Source organism: Pogoniulus pusillus, chromosome 12 (assembly GCF_015220805.1).
Source record: "Pogoniulus pusillus isolate bPogPus1 chromosome 12, bPogPus1.pri, whole genome shotgun sequence".
Taxonomy (NCBI): domain Eukaryota; kingdom Metazoa; phylum Chordata; class Aves; order Piciformes; family Lybiidae; genus Pogoniulus; species Pogoniulus pusillus.
Genome location: NC_087275.1, coordinates 9,641,916 through 9,660,305, shown reverse-complemented (window position 1 = coordinate 9,660,305; position 18,390 = coordinate 9,641,916). Strand labels below are relative to the sequence as shown.

At 39.1% G+C, this 18,390-nt stretch overlaps 1 protein-coding gene across 13 annotated transcripts in view; it reads left to right on the top strand.

The window, feature by feature from the left end:
- The first annotated feature begins 5,390 nt into the window (after positions 1-5,390).
- The window catches only part of ROBO2 (roundabout guidance receptor 2), a 1,176,697-nt gene continuing 1,163,697 nt past the window's right edge, over positions 5,391-18,390 (top strand). For 3 of the 13 annotated variants that reach the window (XM_064152310.1, XM_064152302.1, XM_064152308.1), the window contains exon 1: positions 15,836-15,893. In XM_064152310.1, coding sequence (XP_064008380.1) covers positions 15,887-15,893 — 7 coding nt within the window. In that variant the 5' untranslated portion in view covers positions 15,836-15,886. Of the gene's footprint in view, positions 5,572-5,798; positions 5,900-6,038; positions 6,118-15,830; positions 15,894-16,460; positions 16,530-18,390 lie in introns of those variants that run through there. The other 10 variants (XM_064152307.1, XM_064152305.1, XM_064152306.1 and 7 more) reach the window with 8 other exon arrangements.

Here is an 18,390-nt window from a genome sequence, read left to right as displayed (position 1 = left end):
ATTTTCACTCACAAGCATTATTATATTTTGAATTAGGCAGTGCTGTTGTTAGTAGTGTAACTGCTTTGGATACAACTCAAATCAAATTATCATTCTAAGTCTTAATTGTGAAGATGAGTAACTGGAAAAAGGTAAATGACCTCAGTTCATTCTGGTAATCCAATACTTTATTTTGTACTGATCTGACTGATGTCATAATGATGGGTTTGCTTTTATTTATTCTCTCAGTTTTCTGTTGGATGTGTCAGATGCCCTTCAAAATGGATGCCGTTTTTATGCAAGTAGAATGTAAATTTGGCTTTTTAAGTTGAGGCTAGCTGGGGTGAAAGAAAGGGGTTAGTAAACATCTTCTAAAGAGAAGCATTACAGCAGTGATGATAATGATTTGCATATATTTCCTTATATGTTTAATTAGAGATATTATTATATATATGCCCTAACGTCCACCCTCCTCTCCTTTTGTTGACATATTCTTATCTTGTGCCTACTAAAAATGGTTTAATAAAATTCTGATCCTGTTGAAATCACTGCCAAAATAGCAATTTACTTCAATGGGCCACATGGTCATACCTGAAGTTTAGGCTTTATGTGTGGCCAGTAGGACAAGGGAGATTATTCTTCCCCTGTACTCAACATTGGTCAGGCCATATCTTGAGTAGTGTGTCCAGCTCTGGGGTCCTCAATTCATGAGAGATGTTGAGATACTGGAACGTGTCCAGAGAAGGGCAACAAAGCTGATGAGAGGCCTGGAACACAGCCCTATGAGCAGAGGCTAAGGGAGATGGGGTTGTTTAGCCTGGAGAAGAGGAGGCTCAGGGGTGACCTCAGTGCTGTCTACAACTACCTGAAGGGAGGCCGTAGCCAGGTGGGATTTGGTCTCATCTCCCAGGCAACCAGCCACAGAACAAGGGGACACAGTCTCAAGTTGTGCTGGGGGAGGTATAGGGTAGACATTAGGAGAAAGTTCTTCCCAGAAAGAGTGATTTGCCATTGGAATGGGCTGCCCAGGGAGGTGTTCAAGAAAAGCCTGGATGAAGCACTTAGTGCCGTGGTCTAGTTGATTGGGCAGGGCTGGGTGCTAGGTTGGACTGGATGATCTTGGAGGTCTCTTCCAACCTGGTTGATTCTATGATTCTATGAATTTTATACAGATGAATATGCATTTGCTTATAGAGAGGAAAGATAGTAGCTGTAGCTGATCTTTGTATTTTTACTACAGAAGGTGATTTTTTTTGCTCTTTTTGCTAACTACAAGGAATATTGATATCTTTTAAGAAAAACTCAAACCAAAACCAAACCACCAAACCAAACCCAAATAAGCCACCTCCTATTGACCTGTCCAGAAAATCTCACTTTTCAGCACAACTAGAATGACTGAGTATATTCTTCAATAGACTTTACATGTTTAAAAACACTACACAGAACACAATTGATATATAAAGGTGAGCTTTTCCTTTTTGCTCTAAACAGTCTGCTGTTGTTATCTATCACATTTAGACAACGGTGCAAACCATCTACTTAACAGTGTTTAGATTATATGATTAGAAATGTGCATTTTCTGTAGAGTTGACAGATGCAAGTTTTCTTAGCAAGAATTCAGATAGCATCATTTAGAAGACACAAATACCCACTTGAATGTTTACGTTTCACTTAGATACTTTGCACTCCCTTATGCATAGAAAAGTGGACTATCATTGCACCTTATAGTAACTAATATTTTTGAGCCTGGATTATTACTGGGAACATTCCATAAAGTTGGTAGTGATTGAATAATATTTTTGGAAGGGAAGCTCATAAGTTTATATGTATGGATAAATAATTGCCTTGCTTTGGAATCTTTCTCCCTGAGGCTTTTCCTTCTCTTGTTTTATTTGAATTCAAATCTTTTGCATCTGCTTATATCATGCCAAAAACAGTTTAAAGCCAAGATTGGATTTCAGATGTTATCCTTGGCTCTGCCACTGGTCTTTTTAACCATTTATTAAGTGTCTATCATAGTAGTCACTTTCTTACTCTGTACATATATTAAGAATCATTACTGTTGTCACTTGAGGATAAGCATCCACATGGAAAAGCTCTGTAATGCACACAAGGTGCAGTCTATTGACATTACATCATATGCTTTGTTATATTACCAAAACAATTAAGTTATCTGAGTGTCAACACTGCATGTACACATCACATCATTTCTAAATCAAAGCACTTAGAAGCAAAGAAATGAATAATTAAGAACACATAAAACTTATGCTGCCCACACAGTAAGTACATTTTTCTTATCAAGGCATTTACCTTGCCAGACTATAATCTCTTCAGTGAAGGGACATTTTTGGTATTACTGTTCCATACTTGTCTACTATCTAACAGAAGAGGGTCCTGTCAGTGCTATAGCAAAGGCAGGGAAAACCAAGGAAGATCCTTTGTCTTAAAAATAATATGCAGTTCATATATTAATTCTGGTTTTAGCTGATTCTTATTCACTCCACAATCATTTGTGAGCATAATCGTTTTGCCATTGTCTGAGTTTTTACCTACCTGATCAAAAATTGAAACTGTACTGAGACCACAGATGTGAAGAACTTGTGCCATATTAAAGCAATCTTACTTGCACTCTCAAATGTTAACCATAAGGATGGTTTTGGTTGTCCTGTAAAATGGGCATGCCAAACTGGTGAATATCCTAAATGAGCCTCCTGACTAAGAAGCTGTGTTTAGCACAGGAAAGCAAAGAAACTCTACTCTGCTGCAGCAAGATGTCACACATTATTTTGTGCAGTTGGTCTCACCCAGTTCGTGACTTCTGCCACTACTATTTTAGCTTTTTTCCATGCTTCATTTCTCAGACCATCTGTATAGCAAGGTGACTTGTGAGTCTGAAGCCACAGCAGCCTGGATTTTGACACAATCATATCTGTAGTCATGTACCAGGACTGGATACGCTCCAAGACACTTTCACTAAAGAGGCCTGTGCCTTCACTGCACAATCTGTGATGAGCCTAATTGGCACACCTGCTTTCAGGCTGTTGTTGGGAAAACTTGTATGTCACAATTTAAAGTGTGTAACTACTTTCAAAACCTTTCTCTTAAGCTTATGTTCCTCTCTACATCTCAAATCCTGAAATTTCAAAGTCTTATCTTTCCTCTGGGTTTGCAACGTTTTGCAAAATGTTGTAAATGTCTGGGATTAGGTCTTCTCATATGTGTAAAAATGTGTGTGAGTGTATCTAACAATGAAGAGGCTCCTTAGAAAAAGAAGTTATTTTAGAATGTACTTTAAACAGTAAAAATATTGGAAAGGCTGTCAGAAATTGCAGACACACACACACATACATATATATATGAATAAATAAAATGTCTAGCATATATAATAAAAATATAATAAAATTGAATATATAATGAATATAGTATTGAATATATGATGAAAATAATTGAAAAATCAGTACAGCCTTTCTCATACTCCCTTCACTTTAAGATTAGGCAGAAAGTGTTTGAGCTATCACATATTAGTAGTATTTAGAAATTGGAGTGGTTTTTATAGGATTTTTATCTACTCACCTTCCATAGCATTGTCCATTTTTGCAGCTGTAATCCATGTATTCAGAATGTATTTCAAAAAACCATACGCATAATTCATACAGATGTTGATGGACTGAAGGGCCTTGCATGCCTTGACAATTGATGAACTTTCTTCAAGCCTGCCTTTAGTTTTTCCAAACTCTAAACTATTTCCAAGCACTGGCATGAAGTGAATTCTGTTTACCTTTTCAATGGGTGATTAATAAAGAAAATTTCCTTTCTTACTGTAATACATCAGTACTTTTTTCCAAACTAACTTGCCTCCACTCCTGTAGCAATGACTATTCTATATTGCAAAAAAAAAAAGCTCTTTTGTTGTCCTAGAATTCTTATTTAATATTTCCTGAACTCTGGAAATAGTAAGTATTCAATTTCTGGAAAATTATGCTTATTGAAATTTACAAAAGGTGAATTCTCTCTGTCCTTGGGAGGGAGATCCTAAAATGTGAATTCTTATCCCACTTTCTTAACACTAATCTCTGTGTAGATAAAAGATCTGTTTCTATTGTCATGCTCCTTATTGACTGTTCCACACAAAATTATGTTTCTTTACTTTGGGGTATTGTACACACAATAGCAACTTCCTGAGTTTGGAGGACCTCAAATTATATCCCAGTGCTTGGGTGAGGCCTGTAAAAGCTTCCAGAGCTAATGCTCAGGCTATTGCTTGTCGTGCCATTGTGGCACTATGCTTACACCCAAGAAGCAAGGAGGAGGGAAAAGAGTGATGTGAGGAGGACGATGACTCTACAGGTTAGGTACACTCAGATTTGCAGTCATGCAGGAAACTGACTCTGTGCCTAACCTTAATAATTTATTAATCTCTCTGTTCCAGTGTCCTCCACTGCAGAACAGAATCATAGAATCATAGAATCAACCAGGTTGGAAGAGACCTCCAATATCATCCAGTCCAACCTAGCACCCAGCCCTAACCAATCAACTAGACCATGGCACTAAGTGCCTCATCCAGTCTTTTCTTGAAGACCCCCAGGGACGGTGCCTCCACCACCTCCCTGGGCAGCCCATTCCAATGGGAAATCACTCTCTCTGTGAAGAACTCCTTCCTAACATCCAGCCTATACCTACCCTGGCACAACTTGAGACTGAACTAATAATATTTCCTAGCCAATGCTCGTGGATCACTAATCAACCAGAATACATGCAATAAAATAGAATTGATGCGTTTTGGTAGAGTAGTAGTGATTTTTCAGGTAATCATGACCTGACGCTTACTTTCAGCTGCTAATCGTAGAACGGTTTGGGTTGGAAGGGACCTGAAAGATCACCCAGTTCAAATCCCCTTGCCACGGGCAGGAACACCTTCCACTAGACCAGGTTTCTCGAGGCCAAATCCAGCCTGGCTTGGAACATTTCCAGGGAGAGAGAGTCACAACTTCTGTGGGTAACCTGTTCCAGTATTCCACTACCTTCACTGTAAAGAACTTCTTGCTAATGTGCAGACATCTCTGCACTTCCACATCTACCCAGATCAGTTGAACTACCTTACTAGGACACTGTTATCACAGCTTTTCTGCAGCCTCTCTGTCCTGACCCGAACGATGGCTGGCAAGAAGCCACTTGCCAAGGTCCCAGGAAGGACAGCACGCTACCTTCAGAGCTTGATTTAGTGTGTGAATAGTTTGCTCGGGAGCATGGTGGGCGGACGAGGAAGCACTCCCAGCCGGAGCCCCTCAGCGAGGGCCTGGAGCCGCTGTCCGCGTGCTGAACCGCTGCCGCCCGCCACAGCCGCGCGCCTGTCCGCGCCCGCCCTTATAAAACCGACCCCACCCTGCGGCTAGGGGAATCGCCCTGACAGAAGTGCCTAGGAGCGGGTGTCGCCTTCGCCACTCCTGCCCTCCGCAAGTGAGCTTGCTCCGCCTCTGCAAATTACCGACCCTGCACCCCAGGCGACTTGCAATTCCAGAGCTCTTGCCCTGGCTGACTTCGGGCACGCCTCCCTCACCTCTAGGACCGCGTTTCGGGGTTCTCTTCACCCAGGTAAGAGTCGGGGGACTGGGAGAAGGAGGGGGGGAAAAAAACAGGACGGGAAGGAGGTTGTGGAAGGAGGAGTCTTGCGGTTCGCTCCTCATCTTGCCAAGGCGGGCCAGGGAGAACCCCAGGGGCGGGGGACGGAGGCGGTGAAACGAGGGCTGGGCGGGGCAGCTGCCTCGCCCAACCCTCGTTTCGCCGCCTCCGTCCCGCGGGCCCGTGTCCGCGGTGGAGAAGCCGCCTCTTGCTGGGCCACGTCCTAGGGCGCGGCTGTGCTGTTCCTCTGCAACGCCCCTCCGGCATCTGGTGCTCGCTTTCGGCAGGTGCTCCTCGCCAGGTAACTTCGCGAAGTTTTGCCTGGGTTGGAGGTGGAGAAGTTGAGGCGGGTGTCGGGTGCGGAGGCCAGAGGCAAAGTACTTACCGCGGGGCGAAGGGGTTAACACCTGGTGGAAAATCGTTCATTGCTTACAGTTAAGCTTGTTTTGGGCATCCCTCAAGGTCTTCTTCATACTAAAGCTAAGGGAGCAATCGGTAAAATGCTGGTGTGAAGAAAAGGTACAGGAGATTTGTCCTTTTATCTTCTTTTGCACGTAGTCTGTGTGTAAAAATGCTAAAGTCTTTTATCTCAAACTATGATCTCAATATACAAATCAGTTTGGTGTGATAAGTAAATTGAAGATGTATTTAAATTCGTTTGGAACTAGTCTAATATGTGCAATTTTGATGATGTTAATAGCAAGAAAAAGTTAGGCAATTAAATAATTGTCTTTAGGTTTGGAAGAAGTGACACGAATGGAAATTGTCACTTCAGTACAGGCACATTGCACCAGAGGAAAGCTCAGCTTTATGAAGTTAAGCTCTCTGCAGCCAACATGACAGAAAACCTTTCTTTTGCAGCTTTCTTAACTTTGAATAGGAAGAAATATGTCCATGCATGTGTATGTGCATAGATAATTTATGGTCAAGAAGGAACATAACTCAAGATGGGTTCTTACACAGGCCTGTAGGATTGCAGAATTAACATCTAAACGTGCTGTAAAAACCCTCTTGGGTCACAAATAGCTGAAGAACTAGCTGTGCACCAGATAAATGCTCTGCTAGTCAGAGGTATGGCTTGTTATTTCAGGTTGTTGATCCTAGGTCACCTATTTGAGGTATAAGTTGGGATATCATTTGATTAATTGAAATACTTGTAGACTATCAACCCTATTTCATGCCTAATGTTATGAGGATTTAGTAATGGAAATTAATTGTGGACATTTCAGGTACTTTGCAGCTGGTACCTGTTACAGTGTTTCTGTGGCATTTTTATGTGTCTGGAGGTAGTAAGTTCAGGGGTGGTTGCTTTTGGTCATTGCACAAAGTGTAAGCCAGAAGTACAGTCTTTTTTTCAAATGATTAATTCAATTGTGTCACGCCTCACACTGGGAGGTGAGGAGTGGGTATATTCCATTGCAATTCCATTCTTGTGCAAATAGAAGGTGTATGCCAGCATGCAAAACTCCATCAACAATGTGAGTTGGAGAAATAAGAATGTTTAATATGGGACATGATATTTTCATAAGGATATGGATATTGTTTAATATGGAACATGATATTTTCATAAGGATATGGACATAACTAGTAGTTGCAATGCACATTCAGTTGTCAGTCTTACTTGGTAATGCTAATAACCCATGTGTAACTGAAGTCTCTCATTAAAACCTCAAAACCTACAGATTTATAGGTTTCTTTCTAGGTAATATACCAAAATTAGGTGTAAATATGTCATTTGTCTCTCTTAAATTAATTTCACCTGCATGCAGAGAACTGCCACCTGGTCTGTGTGTTGCTCAAGTCCCTGACGGATTACTTGTGGTCTGCTGTTTCTCTGAATAGTTACGAATTTGAGCTGCACATTTTTCTCTGACTTCAGAATGAGTGAAGTCTGTGCTGATGTCAGTAGAGTTCTTGAAAGCAACAGGAAAAAACAAACAAACCACAGCAATTTATATTGAGAATTCTTTTATAGCAGAATTCCTAAACTTACCTTTACATATTTATTTTGTTTGTTTGCTTGTTTTTAATCCCACCACTCCTATATCTAATCATATAGAATGTAACAAGAAAATAAATAACCTGATGGATGAAATCCATTCCTTAACACACTTCTACTAAACTACAGTAGGATTATATTTACTTTTCTGATGTAAATTTTTGCACAGGTTCATGTACAGTGTGGGCGTTATCACTTTCCTCTGTCCTTCATTGACAACTTCTTGTTTGTGATAAAATGAAGTTTCCCAGCTGCTAGAGGTCACCAGGCTTTTTCACAAGTAGTCATTGAAATTGCCTAAGGTGCCTACAAAAATGGCAAGGCATATGCTTAAAAAGGGTGTTTTCAACTGGTGTTTTTCGTAGTTATCTGAGCACTGGAAAAGTGGTTTATCTGACATCAATTCCCCTGGAATATCGATGTAGTGACTTTGTGTTTTGGTTTGTTGGTTTTTTCCCCTGTGGAACAACTGATCTTAATGAATGTGAGGAACTGGCATCAGATTAAATTCCTATCCATGGTTCAGCTCATTGAAATAACTTAATAATGCCTTCAGCTCAAGGGCTTTTCCTTTAAACATTGGAGGTGGGGAATCTATTAGAAGCCAGTTTATAAATTACAAAGATCAACAAACAACCCCTTATGAAGTTTCTATGGAAGTATTATGAAGTGTTTTGTGAGGAGGAGAAAGCAATTTGCACCAACTGGGAGCAGAGAAAAACCCTGGAGTCCAAATATCTGTTTATCTGACAGTCACAGTATTTAATTAATCTCTGGTATCCTACTAATACATATCTGAGTTGCTGTGAGAGGGAGAAAAGACTGTAGAAAACAGAATAGTAGTAGTCTTTACAAAAGAAACAAGCAATGTGACTACAATGAGAGCTGTGTCAGAGATCAACTATTATGGACAACAATTTATCTTGACATCAGGGTTAAATTTAGGTGGGAGTGGGAAAATAATGGTAGTCTTCGTTCAAAAAAACCCACTCAGTCAAGGTGTCAGAATGATATATTTCTTTTTATTACACTGCTCAGACATTGATATTTCTCTTATCTGCTAGCCTGCTTCTCAATCAGCGGAATTTCTTCATCGTCTCTGCTTGGCACTTCACAACTTTGTGGGGTTTGACTAGGAGTTGTTGCTGGGCCCCTGGAAGGTGGCGTACCTTTGGCCATGGGGAAAAGATATCATTGCATTCACATTAGACTATGTTGATGTTCACGGTGTAATGTTTTCTCCTTTTAAAACACAACATGGAATGTAGCTTTGCTTTCTTCATTAGAACAGCTTCTAAAACTCAGTGCCTCCAGGAATGGCACAATTTTTCTTTTAAAGGTAGAATAAATGCCCCACAGCAATAAATCCAAGACAAAGGCTGCAGGAGCATTTCCTTCCTTGTTAACCCTATTAACAGGACATTGTGACATTTCTGTCACAAAAAGACACCATCCAGAGCTTGCAGTTGGCAGTATAAAGTACTGCATGAATGATACATTTAAGGTGACGTATTCTCAGAAAACTTGGTCAGAATCAAAATGTTTAGCTCACAGCAGCAACCATCTGCCCTCAAAGTTAAATACCTAGTCATGGTGGATCAGGTCTTTTAAATCACTGCATACAACATAGTTATGCATAGAAAAGCTATTCAAAATTTCTTGAATTTACTAGCTAACACTTTTTTTTTCTTTTATTCCCTGGAAGCTTAGACAGCTAAACTCTGGAGAGATCCTTTGAAAAAGATATAAGTGTAATTCCAATAAATATTAATGTGCTAGACTACTCTCAGAACGCTTCTTGGTGAATTATGCACTCTCTGAATATATGAAGGGGTGATTACTGTTTTGGGTGGTACTCTTACTCGAAAAAGTAGCTGAATTGTTGACCTTTGCCATTCTTCAGTCTTGGTGGACTTGAAGAAAAATTCCATGGCAGAAAAACTGTTCTATGTTAGGCAGAGGAATTTATAAGAACTATGCCAATATTCCTTGATAGTGCATTTATAAGTTGGATTGGATCCTCCTCCCCCAAAGAGCAATTTCACTACTCATAACTTGGAAGCAAAAATGAATTCTTATTTACGAAAGAAACTTAATATAAGAATATAAAAGGCAATAACAAATATACAAAGTATATTTATATATATTTGCACAGTTTTACAATTGCACAGGATTCCCCTGTACACTTAGTTAAGCTCTCTTCTCCTCTCCTGGGTACAAAAGGGCCCCAAAGGCTCCCTCTCCCCTGCCCTCTATCTTAATGAATCCAAAATGGAGAGAAGCTGTAAGGTTAGAGGGAAGAAAGCACAGCCTAGCTCAGTGGAGCAGCAAGAGAAGAGCAAGATAGTAGCTTGTTCCACAGAATATAAACACTTTCAGAATACATAAACATTTTCTTCAGACCAGTTGAGTGCAATGAGCTTATTATGATGTGAACTCTGAGGAGTCTGTCCCTCTCAAATTTGCCTGAAATCTCTAGAACTGTCTGTTTGCCATTAATTTTCAGCTTTCAAACTGTAACATAGTGGTAATAATGTAAAAATATGCAATATATAAACAGCACTGTAATTTAGTGATTAAATCATAATCAGGTCTCTTCACTGCACTGTGCCTTACTGGAATGTATTCAATAGATCAACTTCTGGCTGATTCACATTTTCCTAACAGCCCTGTCGAACATTATGTGCCTTTGTAACTGTAACAATAATAATAGAAGCAAAAGCCAGTAGGGACTAAACTTTCTCTAGGGTACATTTGGAAATCCCATGCATAACAAATAAGACAACTGGGAAGTACTTATTGTGTGTTGCCAGCTAGAAAAGTGGCTGTCTTTGATGAGCCTGCTCAGACTTTACAGAGCTACTTGTACGCCTCTGAACTGACCCTCAAATCAGACTGCTGTCTCTGATTCCTTGAATGCTCTCCATTCAGACTTGCAAGTCTGACAGCTGCAAGAGACTCAATAATTGATTTCTGCAACGATGTTCCTGTGCTGAGGAAGCTGTAGCGTGGCTCTGCTTCTGCACTCCCAGGAACACATTGGGCTGCATGAGTTCCCAGCAAGTTCTAGAAGCAAATTACTGTTTCTGTTTGTGCATGACACATCCCGATTTTTCAAAGTAGTTTACGGTCATTAAATATACATTATGACGCTGATGCAGGTAGCTATTATGTCAGTTCTTCTGATGGGAGTAGGTTTTTTTTCCCTTCAGGTTTTCTTGTTGAGTCAGAGAAAATGGTGCACCCTAAAAGTTCCTCTGCTAAATTCTGCCTCTGAAGAGATGATGTTAGGATTAGAGCTTGTTAGTAATTGTCTTGATTCTCTTAGGAGCAGCCTAAAATGTGTCAGCTTAAGCACACTGTCACTGAAATGTCTTTAATGTGCTTTGGTCACCTTGTGGGACTTGGAAGCCCCACTTCCAGTCTTGGCAAACTAAAAGGCTCAGATGGGGTGTCTCTGTGCTAACTTTGCTTCCTTTCCCCACTAAAAATAACTCTGAAGAGATGCCATAGCCAAAATATTTAAGGACCCAGGGGTAACATATGAAGTTACTCAATCTGGGTGCACTTGAGATTGGCATTATTAGAGATAAAGCAGACCACAGCAGCATGTCCAGGATTTGAAAGGTGGGCAAGTTACAGAAATATAATTGTCTACTGTAGTACTCCCATTTCTCCTTCAAACTGCAACAAAACCTCCCACATGTTAAACATCACCACCGTCTTATGTAAATGTAGAGGGAGAAAAAGAAATCAGAATACTGGATTCTTGAGAAGGGTGCTTGTATATATGCACTGTGTTTTGTCCCTACTTTTTTTTTTCCTCTCTCTTTTGCTTTTTGTGGACCCTCATTTAGAAATGAGTATTTCTCACAGGTCTTTTTCATTATGACCTTTAAGTATTTTCTGAGATAAAAGTTACTATCATATGAATTTAATCTAGCACACTTGTCTCTATGTGATGGGCTGCTATTTCAAAGGGTGCTGTGCCACTATTAATCATCATAAAGAAAATGCATTAAAATAGTCCAAAATCCATGTCAAGCACTTCAATGTGATGGATGCACAATAGATGGGCACCGTTATTATCACTCAGCAACTTGAAAACTTTTGGTCCTCACATTTTCTCCCTTGCAAACATCATTAACTTGTTTATGGGATCCAATACTTTGTGAAAAATATATTACTCTTTCCTCATCTTTCATGCCATATTGACAGAGTGAGTTTTCTGAAATTTCTTAATGCATTGTAAGTTTACTGTGTAGTGTTATGAGAGAGCAAAGAAAACCAAAACAAATGGTTTTATGGAACAAAAGTCAATAAAATTGATTTTGATCTGTTAATGCAAAAGCAGTTTGTATGAATGATTGTAATTAGGAAACATATATTTTGGTCACAGTTTTATTTACTCCTTGGTTTTTTTCTGCTTTGTTAATCAGAAAGACTTAAAGACTACTATGTCACAATATCAACTGAATGTAGAAAATATTCACCTTGTATGACTGTTTCAGAAATGGTGCCCAGTGCATGTTCAGCAAAGCTTACAATGCTTTGAATAAAGCAAGACCTATTTTTGTTATAGTGGGAATACCATGTTGCAACTGGTGAGAAATACCTGTATAGCTGAACAAACTGAGTATTCTCAGGTGTAAACTTACAGCATTTTGAGCACCTGCTGGTAAATGGTGTTTTCCTATTATGGGTGCTGCTGTCTTGTGATAGGTAATGATAGCCATATTCCTGTTTTGGGAGTGGAGTATGACTCAATGTAGTCCATTGCAGAATGGGGAGGGCTGTGTGAGTCCTTCCCTCATGTGCTAAGGATTATGAATTGTCTCAGCTGCTGCTGCTGGTGGTAGGTTGACCTGCTGGTTTTATAGGTAGCCATGTACATTTATCCTTATGCAACTTCATGCAGTCTACTGTATATATGAAATGTGTAGTAAGAAGGGGGTTTGCTTTATGCACTGGTAACACAGCGACACCTGCTTGCTTTCTGTCTGTAAAGTCTTCCTAGAAGATCTATGAGCTGCTTTGCCTGGATCTTTTGAGAGTCAGTGTTTACCTACTACAGCTCCTTCCCATTTGTGCAACCCAGCCTGCACATGTGCAGCAAGTCTGTCTTTGGTATACAAATCTAGTCAGATAAACCACTGCAGACATCATATTTTCCCTGGGTAAGATCACTTGCATGATGTATTCTAATCATAACCTGTAGGAGACTGTACACAAGGATGTGTTTTCAATGTGGAAATTGAGGTTTAAAAATAAACAGGGTTGCAAGCAATACATCTGCAAGTTTGATGTACTTGACTATCCCAAGCTTATCCTAAGCCTGCGTGATACTGTGTAATGTGTTATATACATGTATTTAAAAGTGCTTTTTCTGGTTTGGGGACAAAAAATAAAGGGAACTATGACAGATGTTCACATTTCACCAGGTTGCATTTTAATTTTCTTGCAGGAAAGAAGTATACTTGATTTAAGAGTGGTGGTGGGAGGGTGGTGGTTCTTTGATTTTGGTAGGGTTTTTGTTGGGTGGGCTTTTTTGTTTGTGTTTTTATTTGTGCGGAGTGTTTGTTTGGTTGTTTTTAATGATTAATATTAAATATGTTTTTAAAAAGCATTTAAGTATAAAAGCCCTCTCAAGGGGTCTTGGCTTCGAAGATTGAATTTTCCTGTTATTGTGTGAAAGAATTGAAACTGTGAACCCTGAAGGCAGCAATATCAGAAAGCAAACAAGAAATTATTTTTTATTTGGTAATTTCTGAAGTAAAACAATACTTTTAGAGTGGTGGGTGGCAACAGAACTGCTTTCAATCACTTTGTATAGTTTCCACAACTATCTTCTGCTCTCTATAGTGATACAGCTGGTTTCTGTATCTGATACTATTGTCTGAACCACAGTAAGAAAGCTGAAGTCATCAAATAAAACCCCAAACCCTCTTTTCAGTCTTAATGAAAATGCCATGAAGGTCCACAGTATTTCATAAAAGTGAAATTGAAAAGTTTCAGTATACAAAAAAAAGGAAACAAGTTATAAAGACTAAATACCTAGGTTAAAACATTTGCCTTCACTCATTAATGCACAGCTACAATATGTCTGTAGCTAATTTTTCTTTCTCTAGGCACATGTGGTGTTCTTTTTATAGCATTAATCTGATGCTAAAAGAGAATTAATAAAATATTGCAACTCCTACATTTTTCACTTAAAATTTTAATCAGAAAGTATGAAAGAATCAGTAACTACTCAAATTTTGAAATGTTCTGAATGCAAACCTGATTGAAAGTTACAAGTGTGTTACTGAAAAATCAATAATTGCGCACTGATGCTCTGAAACACTCTTACTAAATATGCTCTGGACTGTTTGTAGTTGCATCATATAAGTTTTTGACAGCCATGCTTAACTGAAGTGGTTGTGATGTACAGAGGCACGTGTTCTAACACCGTGAGCAGCTGTGTTCAAGGAATGGATGAAGGAACGTGCTCCAGTGGAGAGCTGGAGGGGAAGGGATGTCTTTATAAGCATGACTGTAGTCCATTTTATATTTCACCTGAAAGCAAGCTCTCTGACCTTCTCTGGTAGTCACTGGGGGACACGAGTCTAATTTTGGTGCTCTCCAGTGCCCTCCCAGGGCTCCTTCCCTTCACCAGCTGTGGTGAAGGCATAGGAAGACTTGCCTTCTAAATTAGCAGCAGTATGAGTGCTAATAGTTGCCCCGTCCTTCCCAACCCCTTCAAAATGAAGTATTACCTTGTCTTCATAAATGCCTCATAGTGTTAGGAAGTTGGATAAAGCTGTGGTATGCCTTGATGTCTTACATTCTTCAGGACCCTATTCACAGAAAGGGTGGAAGGTGACTTTCCTTCTCATGCTGTAGTACAGTGCAGAAGTTATAAAGTGGCTTATGAACTCTTTGATATCTAACAAGCTGCAGCTGTCTCCAAATAGACAGGTGTATGAGTTTTTCTGTTCTGTTTAACTCTGGCCGGTCTCTGGGAGATCTTATGTGGGAATTCATGACCTTCTATGCACAAAGGCAATAGCTACCAGCTAGAAATGAAGACCAGGAGTGCTCTGGTCCACTCATAGCAGCACAGAAAACCTCTGGTGCAGTATGGATATTGTTATGCTGCTCTTGGATTGCTTCTGAGTTTAAATAGAAAAAAATCTTATCATTACTGTTCATTACCCTGTGCAAACAATCCTGATATTGCAGGGAAGTCCTCATCGGATAGTGTCTGGTTTCACAGATGTCCCTCTGAGGGATCTTGTATTTATAATGTCTTTGGTAATGCACTAACAGAAATGAGGTTAAAAAATACAGTCTTAGGAACAGGCAAAGTAAGACATCAGTGAGTGGAAGGTGTATTTACAGGGAGGCTGCCTGTATTGACAATTGTCTGAGAAGCCATTTATCCCGTTCCATTATCTGTATCAGATCTTTCATTGATGCTGTAAGGAAGGGAAAACTGTACTTCATATAGAGTGAAATGAGGATGTTCTATTTCACCTGAAACAGTAATGTTCTCCTTCATGAGAAAATAGTGACAGTGCCATGATTTCCCAGAAGCCTGGTGTATTTGTGCTTTCCATTTACCAACTCTATGCTTGCATAGACTAAATACTGTTGTGTTTTTTTAATGTAATTTTGTAAAGACATTTATAAATTAATTATACTAAAAAGGTTACTGGAGTCCATATAGTTGATACACTTAGTGATTCAGACAAGACAAAAGCATATGAAATAATCCAAGGAGTAACAGAAGGAAAGCAAAATAGATGCGAGCTACTGGCACTCCAAAATCAAGACCTGCAAAGCCTGTGGATTTTAATAGGTCATGCCACTGAGAGCAACAGATCTCTGGAAATGCAACTGAAAGCCTCCTGGCTTTTCATGCCAACAAAAGTCTCATCTAAAACAAACTTAAAACTTTATTGCAGTCTTTTGTGTGACAGAATTATCTATGTTAACTGATTTCCTGCCAATTGGCTGTACCTGCTTCACTCTAAATTAGTTCCTATTAATTGTCAACAAGTGGGAAGAACGTCTCCTTGCTATTTTCTCTAAGCCATGAAGCTGTCAAGTGCAGGTCTTGCAGATGTGTTTTTTTTCAGGTGGAGTATTGTTATATATGCAAGTTCAGAGGAAAAAACAGAGTAATAGTGGTGATGACTTTTTTTCTTTTTTTACCCCTTCTTGGTACAGGATATGTTGTGTGAGCACAGCTTCAACGGATTATCTTGATGTGCTTGGTAATTCATCTGAGCCCTGGTTTAAGAGACCATGAAAGGTGTGGAGTTTGCCTTATCTTTTTCTCCCCACCAGGGACGAGAGGATGATTGATTTAGGACGAGGAGAGAGAGGTAGAGAGAGGAAAGCTCCCTAACTGAGATTTTACATCTCTCTTTGTTTGGCATTTTGTGGTTTTTTTTTTTTTTTTTTTTTTTTTTTTTTTTTTTTTTTTTTTTTTTTTTTTTCCCTCTAAACTCTTCTAGGAGGTTTAGTGGAAGCATAACGAGAATTTTCCTTGGAGAGTTGAGTTATTAATTAATTTTTTTGTCCCTTGGAGGATGTGATTTGTGTATCTCTTGTCTTTCCTTCAAAAAGTCTTGCAACAGGGGAAAAAAAAAAATCTAGGTATAGTTTTTGTTTTGGTGTTGTTGTTTTGTTGTGTTTTTTTTTGGGATTTTTTACTAGTGCATGTGGTGTTGGTTTGAGTTTTTTTTTCTGTTCTGTTTGTGTAATTTTTCGCTCATCTCTTTAGCAAGATAATTAAAAGTTGGAGGTGGGAGGGAGGAAGAAGGCTTCCTTCCCCTCTCTCTTGACCTGTTACATCTGCTTATGCAGTAAGCATACTTGCAACCTGATTCTGTCTTGACCCTTTTGTTATCTGTATTAGAAGGGCTGAAGCAACACTGATGTAAATGTAAGTTATATAAAGGTTGCTATAGGCTTGGAAGTTAAACTTTTTTTACAGCAGTAGTAATTGCTCTTTAATTGAGAAATATGTTCACTTGAGATAACCTGTTTCTCTGCGCCTATTGTGTGAAAAGGGAGTATCAGGATTCAGAGGAGAGTTATGGTTTGGGTTTTGATTCAGTTTTATGCTTCTATAATGACAGCCTCATGTTGTTTTTTTTTTTTTCCTTGACAAATGAAAGCTCTGGTTTGAAGTTCCAGTTATGTATGTGACAGCATCTTGTCTTAGATTCTTTTCCTTTACAAATTCTTTCACAGAAAACAAGAACTATGACAGGAATTGTATCCATCGGCCTTGGTTTTCCTCTCTGTTTTTGTAGTCATGTTCTCTTGCAGCCCCTTCTACCTGGCTTTTGGCTTTTTCTGTGGATGGTTGCTGCAGTGTGAAGAAAGTATCTCTCAGATCCAAAATAACAATTCACCATTTCTTGTGGTTCTATTCTCATTTTGCATACTATAGATGCTGATCTCCATGCTTCCTTCTAGTGATATGTCCATCATATATTCCCTAGTTATGAACATTCTAGCAAAGCTGCTACCTTAAAAGTTAACTATTTCCTTTAGGGGTTCAGATGAGGCATCTTAGTGCTTTCTTAGTTGTCATATTTATGTTGCAACTAGCAAGACTATAGATACAAATGCCAGATTTTTATGGAACTCAAGCTTTCTGTGGACACTGAAGACAAAAATTATCTTGGAGATTTTAATTAATAGTAGTAAAGTAGGTAAATAACTAATTGAATACCATCTGTTTGCTTACATGGAGACTCAAAAATGTGTCTGTTAGTTTGAGGAAAGACTATTCATTAAACAGAATATCTCTTTTCCAAGATAACATTTTCCAAAACAATTCCTCTGACATTGCGGTGATAAACTTATCTTTGTAGAGTGTCTATTAATATTCATTGTTCTACACTTTGCTTTGGGACTAGTACATTTTTTTGCTTCTCATTTCCTCTTGGGGTTGAGTAGCCTGAAAAGGGCAAGGCAAGACAAAGAAACAAGCCCTTGTAACATCCATTCCTCTATTCCTCCATGTGCCTGTGTGAGAGGAAATGGGGAGGAACTAAGCGCTAGCTGGGGAGGACACTGTTTTGCTCAAATAATTGCTTTAGTGGAACCTTACCCAAACTTCTAACAGGAAAATCTATGTGTTTGCAACACTGAGTAGTTTTTCTGTGCAGATAGATTAGTTTGCATAACCAGTTTTGAAGCAAAAGCCAGTTCTCATTCTGAATAGGTACGAGTAAGGTACTTTGTGACCCTGGCCGGTAATTGGAGCACTGGTAAAATGAAAATGCAAAAGTTTGAGTGTCATAGCAAACAGTGGAAAAACCCCGGCCCACGAGCAAGAAAACTCTTGTTTCTGCTACCTACTTTACCTCAAATATATTGGAGTAAACAGGGAGAAATGGAAGTGTGAGTGATGATAACTTTTACTTACATTGCTGTTGTCATTGCATAATGCTGTTTTGTTGAAGGTTTTTTTAAATTACATAAGGCAAAGATTGAAATATTTTTCATCAGAGTTTATAGATTGTATAATTCTCAGTCCTCAATTTCAGTGTCATTTTGGTCAATCCTCTTTTGTTATGGATGGCTCCTAGGTCCACGGGCTTGTGCAGTACTTGTGGTTGCTTGTTTTGGTTTGTTGTTTTTTTTTAACTGAAACTCACTGTAATATAAATACTAAAAATATACTTAATCAGCCAATATATAAATATTCTTCTGCTAGCGTTTTTCCTGTGCCAAATGGCAAAACTTGTACTAACAAGAAGCACTTTACCAAATCACACCTAACCCTGGCT